Raw genomic sequence first — 12883 nt, forward strand, 5'->3', positions numbered from 1 at the left:
GACTAAATAAGTCAGGTTGTATATCCATAGTGGCTTGGCTAATTGGTGACATGAGATTTGAGTGGAACCATGAAGCTCACAAGGAATGGGTTGAAATGCTGTTATAATGGATACCTCTGTTTTTTTGTGCACGGTGAGATCATTTTGACATATGGAAGAAGCCTCGCTGCTCCTAGAATCCTTTATGAATCCCTGCAAAGCCTTTCACCACTGTAATTATTCAGTTTGACATAATTCCAGTTTGCAGTTAAATATCTCTTTTAAAAAATACATTTTTTTTCTCCCCAAACAAGTGTCATTAAAAGCCTTGATGATGGGGAGGTTGTTTGAGCCAAGAGCAGCACCGGGACATTTTGGGAAATGTGAAAATCATCTGGATGTTTAAATTCTGGCCTGCACATTAATGTAGGAGGCACAGACCAGGTCAATTTATATCCCAGAGATCAGCTTCCGACCTGTTTTGGAATGAAGTCAAAGATCAGATTCCATACTGTTCTGGAATTAGCTCAGAAAAGGTATTCATTCATGTGTCAGGCATCTAAAGGACACCTGGAAAATTAATCCAGATACTCCAGATTATTATTAACATTAGTGGATATTAGGGCAATTTATCATTGCCAGTGTGTGTATATGTGCCTTCAAGTTGTCTGTCAACTTACGGTGACCCCATGAGTTTCATAATGTTTTCTTAGGCAGGGAATATTCAGAAGTGGTTTTGCTGAAATGTCGCCCACTGGCTCTTTATGAAGCTGATCCGAGATTCTTGTCAGGACCTCAAGCCCATGACTTAGTCTTTCCCGTTTGGATTTGGATCGGGGATGCGATTTGGTTGATTTTTGAGCCTTGCTTTCTCAATGGCTTTTTTGGTGCTTTTAATTCTGCAGCTTGTTTGTTTTTATTGGCTTTTTGGAAAGAATAATCATAATGAAAAGGAAAAAATGAAGGAAGAAATGAAGGAACGAGGGGGGAATACATAGGATATGCACTTGGGCTAATATATACATTAATATTGTTGTTGTGTGACTTCAAGTCATTAGATATATGGTGACCCTAAGCGAAATGTATCATTTTCTACGACTGAAAGAGTGTGATTCACTCAAGGTGACCCAGTGGGTTTCTATGGTCAAGAAAAGAATCAAACCCTGGGTTCCAAAGTCCTAGTGCAATGCTCAAACTTCTGCACCATGCTGGTTCTCATACATTAATATAAATTGACCATGTTTCCACCACCACTACACCAAAAAAACCCATATTTGCTAAAAGTTGGCATTTATGAAACACACAGCCATGAATAGCGAAAGCAGTGAAATCTCCTGGCCATTGAACAATAGATGGAAATATTTCTCTTTTCACCCATAGAGTACAGTGGGACCTTGGTATCTACTGGGGTTTGGTTATAGGACCTCCCCAGAACTGTGGATGCTCAAGTCCCATTAATTACAATGGAATTAAAATGGTGTCCCTTAGATAAAATGCCAAAATCAAGGTTTGCTTTTTGGAAGTGTGTGTGTGTCTATTCAAACTGTGGATGATTAAATCCATGGATAAGGAATCCACGGATTGGAGGATAGGCTGCAAAAGTCTTTTATCAATAGTAAGAGCACTGAGGATCCAAACATGTTGACAATTAGTTAAATTCTACATCTCAAGAATATCCTAGCAGGTCTATAAATAAATATTTCTCAGTGTCCCATTAAGCAGAGGTTCTTTCTTTCTTTCTTTCTTTCTTTCTTTCTTTCAGTAATACTAACAGTCACTTTTCCATATGCAGCTACCTCTTGGTAAAGCTGCCAGCCGGGGGAGGTAATATTGCCTGGAATGTGCTGAAATTTGAATGAAAAGTCGCAGTGCTTAAATATAAAGCCTCTGCGGTTTTGGATTTTGTGCCCGTCCCCATGTGTTTCCAATCTGGGCATTTGCACTCCAGCCCAGAATGTACAGGGAGAGAAGAAAGCATTCAGACTGTAGATATAATGACAGACGGAGCCTCCAATCCCAAGAGCATGAAAATGCAATGTGATTATAGAGTAGCTCTGGAATACCTATAGATTCCTAGAGAGGTATTCCTAGGGTAAAAAAAGGCATTAAAAAAACTGCATTTTTTCCACTTTCACAGTCTTGGTTTATTTTGCATATGTTGGTGTGTCTTTTGTTTAGCTAAAATAATAGAGTTCAGGCAGTACATCCTGGGAGTCATACCAGAGTCCCTAAAACTGTCAACAATGTGCTAAAGCAACCGTCTTGTTTATTGCTCGCAAACTGGCATGGAAGCCCAGTATGTTAAGATTTGGCTGGCAATACTAAGTGACGGCACTCATTTGTCAGAGCTTTGCCAGTCCTGTTTTGTTGAAGCTGAAGCCCTGCCATGTTGGATGTGATTTGGCGAATGACGCGCCTGTATGCTTTGCCAATCCTGCTTTCCATTGGCTGAGTCATCTCTGAGAGATGGGAGATGGAATTGTTCTATGGCTCTAAGGGAAGGCTAATATACATGCACAGAATCACAGAGCTGGAAAGAGCTCCATGAATGTTGAGTCCTATCATTTGCTCAGTGCAGGATCTCCAGCTAGAGCAGTGGTTCCCAACCTTCAGTCATCTAGATGTTTTGGACTTCAGTTCCCAGAATTCTTGACTATTGGCCAAGCTGCCTGGAGCTTCTGATAGTTGATGTCCAAAACATCTGGAGACCCAAAGGTTGGGTACCACTTAGCTAGAGCATCCCTAGGATGCACTAGCTGTCCAGCTTCTTTTGGAAGGTGTCCAGAAAGGGAGACCTCCTCTCTAGGCTATTGGTTTCATTGCTGAACCACTTGCTGTCAAGATGTTTCTTCTGATGTTCAACTGAAATCTACCTTCTTGTTACTTAAAACCATTAGATATGGTCCTATCCTCTCAGACAGCAGAGAAGAAGCCTTCAAATTCCTCTCTGTGACAATTCTTGAGAGTGCAGTCATCTCACCCTTCAGTCTTCTCTTCACAACACTGAACATGGCCAACTCCTTCAACTTTTCCTCATCTGTTTTGTTCTCCATACTTGGTATCATCCTTGTTGCCCTTCTGTGAACCCGCTCCAACTTGTCTATGGTCTAATCTGTGTCACAGAAATAATGCAGTTCGACACTTGTAACTGTCATGAATGCATCTGATGGGACCCTGGGATTTGTAGTTTGTTGTGGCACCAGAGCTCTCTGACCTGAGACGGCTAGATATCCCACAAAACTGCATATCACAGACTTCCACAACGTTGAGCCATAGTAGTTAAAGCAATGTCAAACACCGTTATATTTTTGTCGTTGGGAAAAGGAACTAATGACAAGTGATTCATCTGCTGTGATGAGTTACCACCAATATCTAAAAGGTCCTCAAAGTGGAAACAGCCCTTTGTTCTGGTTGTTCAGGTTGGAATGAGGGTTGTAGGCTGAGATGGCCAACTCCAGTTCATATTAGCGGGTCAGTTAAATGTGACATGAAATGACTACAGTATCTGCTGAGATCCACTGGGGACCCTCCCAGAAGTCTCAATGGATGACTTAAACCTTTTGTGTCTGGATATGGTCACAGATTGTGTTGCAAAGCCAGCATGATGTTATGGTTTCAGTGTTGGACTAACACTATGGAGATAAGGGTTTGATTTACCATTCATATACCATGTAATATGCACACTCTAAGCCCCAGAATCCCCCGTGATAGGTTTGCCTTAGGATCACAATGACTCAGAAATGACGTGAAGGCAATGACAACAATAGCATGCGGTCATACCTAGATGCTTTTCTGATCCCTCCATCAGACACTGTAGCCTGAGTCTGCAGTAGTTCTATGGTACAGAGGAGGGCTTTGATCATTGTGGAAGGAGGAAGTATTCTCCTTCCAAATGTAACTTCCAAATAATAATAAAGAAGACAGATGTAAGGTGGAGTTGCACCTGCATATGCCACTAACAATCCTGGCCTGGTGCACAAGAGTTAGTTTCCCCCCCAACAAGTAGCAACTTCAGTATGCCCCAAAATAGAAGCACATTTCTGGGTCAGGGTGGAGGACATAGACTTGATGCCTTTCTACAAAAGACATGAAGTGAGAAGGAGAAAAGGATAAACTGGAAGAGCTTTCTTCCTGAAAAGGTTGGATTAACACTTCAAGGAGGTCAAACAGCCAGCATCCAGGAAGCGACTGGACTAAGCCTTTCCTCCTCTGCACAGCTTCATAAAAGCAGAAGATCACATCCAGAAAGCTTGGCGGTTAAGGACGGAGCAATAGGTTAAGCCCAAGGCTTTCTAGTAGGGTTACAGCTTGGACAAGACTATCTTTAGAAAGGAAAACCTGGCTGACAACTTTTGCAGCTCTCTTCTCGCCCTCTTGTCTCTTTTTCACACACGTATACCTGTAAGTTTGAGGAAGAAGTAAAATCTAGGTCAAGACGAGGAAGATAAAAATAGGCATTGTTTGGCCAGAATCCTATTGGGACACGATGTTAGCACAAAAACCATTGCACAAGGGATTGTGCTTTTGCAGAGTTTATATAAACCACCAAGTAACTCGGACATAACTTGATCATTGGCACCCAAAGATGTGGCACCCAAAGCAGAGATCAGGAAAAAGGTTAATGCATTTAGTTAATAGTTAATAGGCTTTTTTAAAAGCCTCTAACTCAACTGCATATATGCTGAATGGGCAAAAAAATGCAACTGTTAAATTTATATTAAACTGCCCTTTATATTTAAGTTAAATGCCTGCCATAGAACTGTCACTAAAAGGAAGCTGAGAAATACTATCCATGATTTTATTTTCCGCTGCTCAGGTTTTTACTCATTTTGAACCAGGGAGAAAAGAAAACAGTGCATGCATTTTTTGAAAACCCCATTTCTCATCCCCTCCATGAGCATTTCTTCTCTGGCTTTCCTGTTCTCTCTCCATTATTATCTCATCATCTTATTCGCCTGCTTTCTATAGTTTAATGGTTCCCATTTGGATTCCTGTAAAATATAACAACTTCAAAATTCAATTTTTGGAGATAGATGAGGAGTCTCTGATGAAGAAAACAGGAGGACTATCTGGATGCAAAGAAGGCCAAACCCTTCTAAGCTGAGCTTGCTAAATTCTTGTTTCAAAATCTTTTAACCTTGGAATTAACTAAGCTACCATTCTCTAATCATGGACTAAAATAAGTGACTTGGATCTTGTAACCTGAACATTGGAATTCCCTAAACCTAAGGGACTAACAACAAAAAAGTAGTTTTGCAAAATCCAAGAGAACTAGGCTTTGGATAAAGTACCAGGTGACAACGTGAAAATGGTTGATGAGAAGCATAGCTTCTCATTTAATTAACTGAGAACTTAATTGAGAACTTAATTCTGGAATTAAATTAATACAGAGCTTTCAACTTAAGTACGTTAGAACATTTCCAACTTAATTATTTTTAAGTAGCAATTTTTAACTGTATAAAACTATATGCGATCTTAGCCTTAGCACTACCCAGTGTCTCTTAGGTTTGGGAAGCAATAGGTCTGATTTCAGAGGTGCCTTTTGCCTCATGTAACTGCAAGTGCTTAGCGGATTTCACCAGACGTAGCCAGGTGGGACTTTTTTTGGAACAGGATGTCACCAAGAAGTCACTTCTTGTTGTTTTAAAAAGATTTCCCTTGGCCCCATAATGGACTTGGGGGCAAAAATGGTGAAAATGTCCCTACATTTCCTAGTGTTTCCCAAATTCCTCTGTGTGTTTTGGACTTCACCTCCCAGAAGTCTTATCTAACTTGGCCAACAGGAATTCTGAAAGCTGAAGTCCAAAAAGCATCTGGAGGGTTTGGGAAACACTGCTCTGGAAAGTGTTTAGGGCCATTTTGTGGGGCTGTCCTTTACTCTGTACTGTCATATAGGATTCTCTCTCTTTTCTTCGTCTCCTGTTTTCTTTTCTATGTAATTACATTTTTAAAAATGCCATGCATGCTATGCCTCTCTCTCTCTCTTTCTTTCACACACACTCACAGAGCATCTTTGAGTCAGGATTACATTTCGGAGGAGCGGAGAAACGACTATAGAGATCCAAACCTCCTCTAAGCCATGGAGCAAGGCAGGAGAGATTGCTTAGTTGTTATTCTGTCCCACCATACTGCAACCAGTTGCCAACGTTTTACACCGTCTCCCGGCAGGGCCCATTTGAGGCAGCAATGCCCTTCGTCTTCCTCCAGATGTTCCCTCTCATTTATTGAGATATATTTGGCCATTGGCAAGAGGAAAGGGAGAAAGTCAGTTTATACACCTTCATGTCCAGCCAGGGCTAAAGTGGATTCTTGGTGGCTATCCAAAGAATCGCAAAGGGTTTGCTGAGGCCTCCTCTCAGCTGGATTGAATCTGGCCTGTTTGAAAGAAAGAAGCAGAAAGGGAGAGGCTGAAACATCCATCAGGGATGCAGAATTCTGCACTTTAAAATGCATCTTTTTGAGAAAGGAGGGGCACTTATTGAAACAAGCAAATCCTTGCTTTGTGAAGTCGAAGGGTTTCATGGCCGGCATCCATAGTTTTTTGTTGGGCTATGTGGCCATGTTCTAGAAGAGTTTATTCCTGACTTTTCGCCTGCATCTGTGGCTGACATCTTCTCTGAGCCTGAACTTCTCCCTCTCTGAAGATATTATTATTATTATTATTATTATTATTATTATTATTATTATTCTTATTATATTTAAATTAGTTTTCCCTCAGTTATCTCCGTAAGGAGGAGAGGAGAGGGCAGAATCTCGCTTTTCTCAGTCTGCTCAGGCAAAATCCACTATTGCATCCTTTTTGGCTTGTGCTTTCTACTCATTGTTAAATTAAATATTGACTACACTATTATGTTGCTTGGACACATGTTCCTGTTGTCAAGTCATTTCTGACTATGGGAGCGGTGCTCATCTCTGTTATAAGCCAAGGGAGCCAGCGTTGTCAAAGATGATTTATGTGGTCATATGACCAGCATGACTTCTGAAAAGATGTTACCTTCCCACTGAGTGGTACCTATTTATCTACTCGCACTTTTACATGCTTTCGAACTGCTAGTTGGCCAGAAGCTGGACTAGTGACAAGAGCTCACCCCATTTCGGCACTTGGGTCTCAAACTGCCAACCTGCTGTCTTATAGTCTTCCAGTGTCTTAACCACTGAACCATTGTGTCCAACTATAGTTTCATTTAGTTTGGAAAAGGGTACCATCTATGTGTCTTTATGTTGCGATCCATTGCTGAGCTCCATCTGTATTTTGTCATTTCATCCAGGTGACATCCAGCAACTCCTCATGGTATCTGACCATCGAGCTGCCTATGTTCTGTGAGCATACAGCCCTGACTGTGACACTGCCGTTCCAGATGCACCGCAGTCTCAGGATCCAAATCCAGATGAATTGTAAGTAAAAAGGAGAGGTGTGAGTGTGAGGGAGGAGGAGGAGGAGGAGATGCATAGCGTCATTTGCAATTTAGGGTTGCATTTGAGGAAGCTATAGGTAATACATCCCCTTTTCTCCCTTATCCCCCACTTTACCATGCTTATGGGCTGTAGGTATGTAGAGGGGTCCTTGCCTCCAAAAATATATCCCATCATCCATGCCATTTCATGGACCTTGCCTGTGTGTGCAGAAACATAGCTTCCTTTGTATTGTTATTATGTTTTTCACTTCCCCATAGTTATAGAGATGTGCTGGAACGCATACATATCACACACTCAAAATCACACACAAAAACAACGCAGCAACAACAGCACACACACATTTAAGCTTGCACCTTAACTTTAAATGTAAATAAAAAGATTTAGACACACTGTAGACAATGATTTATACAACCTTCGCTATAACTCAATATTACAATTACTGGATCAAGTTTCCAATCTTTCCAGATTGGGATAGTTTTATACATTTTGTTTCTCCCATTTCTAGTTCTAATGTGAAATAATTAATAGATTCCTAATTGTAGTTCATGTTATTTATTTATGTTCTCAAGTCTTCTCTAAAGTCAAGGTCTCCGTCTTGGAAGAAAGCGTTATTGATTTTCCCCCATTGATCTCCCATAGCTGGGTTCCGTATTTCCAACCATCTTAAATTTAACTGCCTTGCCATGTAACAGCTAAAGCTTGCAAATCATTCTTTAAAATTTAAATATTAAAGGATAAATCCAGCCTAATTCCGCTCTTTGGTGATGTTTTCCACCCGAAACTGGATGTTATAGGGAGTGTGGCTGTGTGTATGGGTTGACAGCAAAGGGCTACTGTTTTTGGCAGGAAATATATGTTTTCTGCCATGCCTCATCCTTCCCTTGTGCTGGTCTTTAGGCTATCAATGAGATGCCCAAATTGCTTGTGATGGACAAGGCTGAAATGGGCTTTCATCCGAATTATGCCACAAATCAATACATTAAATGAAGTGGCTCAGACTGGCTGTTAGGTCTCAGGAGCCACCTTTCTCTGGCTTGGAGAAATTATGGATGGAGACACTTGTTGCTTATAGTCTCAGTTGCCACTGTTGTTTTGCAGTACACAGACGGGGACGGGAACCTGGAAGCAGAAGGGAAAACCTATTATTATGAATACCCCTACTACGAGGACACTGACGATACTGGGAAGTGATTCCACCCACTACCCAACCTGTGGACAATGAGAAGTAGCCAGGGAAAGGACAAACCACTGAGGTAAGGCTCCCCGTGATGTTGTAATGGTCTTCACTGGTGATGGGAATCCAAATCCGACTCTTTCTTAAGAGGCTGAGAAGACAAAGGGAGAAGCACGGCAACCCTGGCACTATGCAAGTGGGACAGCCTCTTTTCCTCTAACCTAGAAAAGTATCTTTGTTGTCTGTTTGCCTTCAAGTCATTTCTGACTTATGGTGACCCTAAGGTAACTTAAGTTACAGGGTTTTCTTGACAAGTTTCACCTAAGGTTACCAATGGGTTTCCATGGCCAGGTGGGAATCTAACCAGAGTCCAGTCCAATGCTCAAGCCACTATGGTGGCTCTTCAGGCAATTTACAAAGTGTTACTTTGACAGTTCTTAGTAGTTCTTAGGAGAATTGCCATACTGGGTGGTGTGCAGAACTTGAAGGCACATAACAACAACAAAGTGTGTCTAGGCAGCACTTAAGTAACATGGAGGGTTCACTGCCAGAAGATATATTATGGGTGCCAACTTGGTTGGCTTTAAGAGAGATAGGACAATCCATCAATGACTATTTTTTACCACTATACTATCAGTCCTCTTTATATCAGTTACTGGGGAATGGAGACGGAGAAGGCAGTTACACTCCTGTCCTACTAGTCGTATTCCTTTTGGGACATCTAGTTGGTAGGGAACAGGATGATGGACCAGAGGACCTCTGGACTGATCTATCAGAGCACTTCTTATTGGTGTCTGGCTGGTGACTGTAGGAGCTGACCAGATAGACTGCCATGAGCAATACTTGTCCATTAGATTATTTTTTTTGGACTGCAGTTCCCATAATCCTTCCCCACTGACTATGGTAGTGAAAGGTCAAAAAACCATGCAGTCTAACATTGCCCCACCCTGAGACATACTTTGGGTCCTATCTGACAGGGCTTTATTTTTCATGTTAATAGCCTAGTCCAACTTTTTGTATCTTTTATATTAAATGGAAGTGTTTATTCAGTCCTGATTCTGGCACATTCTATCCTCCTATTGCCCCAGTGTAGATGCCATACATTTGTGTGGAAGATCCTCTAATAGCTGTCCCCTTTGTAAAAGGAAAGACTCCTCCATCCACACAAGCCCACCTATTGTGGAGAACACCCGAGAGAAACCAGGGAGGAAGAAAAAGTAGATGACCCACTGGTGGACGAATACAACTATGGGCCCATGCCCAATGAATACTACACTCCACTTCCTATAGGATTTCAACTATGAAGACATTGACAATTTGGATAAATTACAGAAGGTGGCATTGAAGCAGAAGTCCCCACAAGTACCGTTATCACCCACAATGAAACCGAAGTAATTTTTTGGCATTTTGGATTGGTTAGCACACCACCAAACCCTTTTGTCCCTTTGTTCAATCAGACTTCCATGTTTGGAGAATCGTAACCATTTTTCATTTACTTTATCCGATGGGGAAGGTCTCTTTAAGCATCTAGAGGTCCTTCAGTCCAACCATGTGGTCAACTTCTGCTAGAAATATAGTATTTGCTTTAACCGCAGTTTCTGCTTATCTCTGTAACCATGGGAATGGATCCCTCATAGATAGAGCCAGCTGTACCCCAGAAACCAGAGTCAATGTCATTGTTTTCTCTGCATCCCAGTTTATCAGTTCAGCTATGCAGAAGTAGTGAGATCTCCTTGCTTCAGGAGCACCGTGGGAGTATCCCAAACACCATAACGACTTGTCTCATATATATTTGATTTCCTTTCTTAGGTTACTGTAACAGGGAGTGAAGGTGGAGAAGACCCTGACAAAGACTTTACGGTAGACACGCTCAGGAGTATGATGATGGCTACTACGACGGGGGCTACTACGACAGGACCAACTCGCCCAGATATTGGACGGGGATGCCCGCCAACCAGGACACCCTTTATGAGGGTAAAGAAAGCTAGCAGAGAGCTTGAATTTCAGATCAGAATAGAACAGTTGTCATAGGGGAATAGTAGCTTGGCATTGTTTAGTGGTTTCTCTTCAGTGAAGGTCCCTTGGGGAACTTTGCTAGGAAACCCTTAGAGCAGATGTGAAATGATGCCATGGGTACTTCTTCCAGGACCTCCTTGGAGTAGATTATTGGGACAGAGGGGGCATTGTGGGGGCAGAAAGTCACACTTCCATTGGCAAAGTACATCATGGATCTGAGCCACTGGAGGAAGGGATAAATGATGGATGGACAGGTGGATGAATGAGTGGGTGGGTGAGTGCATGGGCATCACTAGCTGGTTCGGGGAGTGTGGGCTCACAGATATTGACACTATATGGAGAGGTTTACCTCTGTTCTCTAGCATCTGTCTTTTGACCGAAATGGGCTGCACATTCACCTACAATCCCTTTAAAATGCTAAAGCTCAATGGAAGAGAAGGCATGATGGAGGTGAGGCTCATCTGACAATGAAAGGGTTTTAATTTCCCCCCTAATTTTCATTAAAAACATTGCATTTACAAAATTTTCACTTTATGAAACTGTGTGAATGTAAATACATTTAGGCTGTAATTTAAAGGCATAATTTTAATTTTGCTAGTTGCTTATGTCACAACTAGTGCCATTACATTCATTGATATATGGGAATTATAAGTTAGAAGGACATTAGTACAAAAAACATTACTAGGGGGATATGGTGTGGGAAGAGGTCCATGGGGGGTGACACCATGTTTTAGTGACACTGCTGGCTGGATGGATGGAGTGGTGCCCAGAGAGACGAAAGATAGATTGTTTGATTTGAACACACCTAATATCTTTTTCAGTTGCAGCTGAAATAGTGGATGCAAACATCAGGAAAGAGATTTCACATAATATAGGAAGAACATGATGGCCCCTGAGGTCTTTCCTGCTTTTGATTCTAACAATGGTATCCAACTTTTGGTCCAACAGGTGTTTTGGACTTCAACTCCCAGATGCTCCAGCCCCAGTTTGGCCAACAGTCAAGAACTTTTGGGAACTGAAGTCCAAATGCCTGGAGGACCAAAGGTTGGAAACCAGAGTTACACGGATGGCGGAGCCTTCTTTTACAAATGAAATGTTTTCCTTACATAACTCCCTGTTCTCGGTGCACACTGTTCGTCGCAATTAATTGAGCAAATGAAGCAGACTGGTGCTCTTTGTTGCTTGGTCCTTACTTGCATTTCTTGGTCTCTTGCAGATTGGTGGGCCACAGGTGAAAAGGGACAGAAGGGGGAGCCAGCAATCATGAACCGGTAAGAATCCAGGTCATGGCATTGCTTTGGCCTAGCTGTTGCAGAGACTCTGCAAAACTATGCCACAGCCATGCACAAAGGTCTACTTTCCCTTTGAAACCTATATCAACTCTATGCCACACATTTGACAAGAGCTAGCAGTGTCCCAGCAAAACTCATGATAGGATTGCCCTGTAAGTCATAAGTCAGAAACGGCTTGCCATAAGTCAAAAACCACTTGAAGGCACACAACAATTCAACTATTTGGTTTAGGGCCACATTTGACCCACCCTTGATGTGTTGCCTGCCTTCCAATTTCCTGAATTGGCAGAGACAGTCTAATTAAACCTCTGCCATCCCACATTTTAACTCCTTTTAATGTCCCACTTCTTGCTCTTCCTCACCTTTCCTCCCTTTGTCCTCAGCTTATCTCAGTTGTTGCAACGGGATGCAATAACAAAGTAGTTTTTCACTACGTTCCTTGAGCAAGGGAGAGGGGGCAGACTTGTGCCTTCCCCTTGGCAAAAGCAAACTTCAGCAGCCTCTCCTTACTTATGTGCTTTTCCTAACTTTTACCATCTTGACGGTACTGTGATGCCGCTTCACCACACAGACATGTCCCAGTTTTCATCTGTGAAATATTGGAGGGTATAGTATTGGCCGTGGAGCTGTAAAGGCACCAAAATAGACTCAGCAACCTCCGCTTGGCAACCCACATTCACATTTCATGTGTAAATGTCTCTCTTGCCTTCACCAGTCGGCGAACCTTCCTGAGCCCAGACATGTCCACACCCCTTTTACAGCTGCAGAGGCTCAGTTGCTTTCTAAAAAAGCAACCTCTCCTTAAGCTTCCCCCCCCTTCTTCTCACTTTTGCACACCAGTTATCCAATTAACCTATTTTTGCTTGGCAAGGCTGCCCAAGGGCACAACAACCTGGTCTGAGATGTGGGGATTCAAGGGATTTTTCTCCCTCCCGCTCTTGCTCCTGACAATTTTCCTAGGAAAGGACTTGCAAAGACCTCTGGCTCCATTGCTTCCCAAGGTGTT

General features: G+C 42.2%; 1 protein-coding gene across 1 annotated transcript in view; it reads left to right on the top strand.

Moving 5' to 3' along the window:
• The window catches only part of LOC121936764 (collagen alpha-1(V) chain-like), a 68188-nt gene extending 60823 nt beyond the window's left edge, over window positions 1–7365 (top strand). Inside the window, exon 5 of the mRNA XM_042479320.1 lies at window positions 7247–7365. Coding sequence (XP_042335254.1) covers window positions 7247–7303 — 57 coding nt within the window. The 3' untranslated portion in view covers window positions 7304–7365. The remainder of the gene's footprint in view (window positions 1–7246) is intronic.
• The last annotated feature ends 5518 nt before the right edge of the window (window positions 7366–12883 follow it).

This window comes from Sceloporus undulatus, chromosome 7, assembly GCF_019175285.1.
Source record: "Sceloporus undulatus isolate JIND9_A2432 ecotype Alabama chromosome 7, SceUnd_v1.1, whole genome shotgun sequence".
Classification (NCBI taxonomy): Eukaryota; Metazoa; Chordata; class Lepidosauria; order Squamata; family Phrynosomatidae; genus Sceloporus; species Sceloporus undulatus.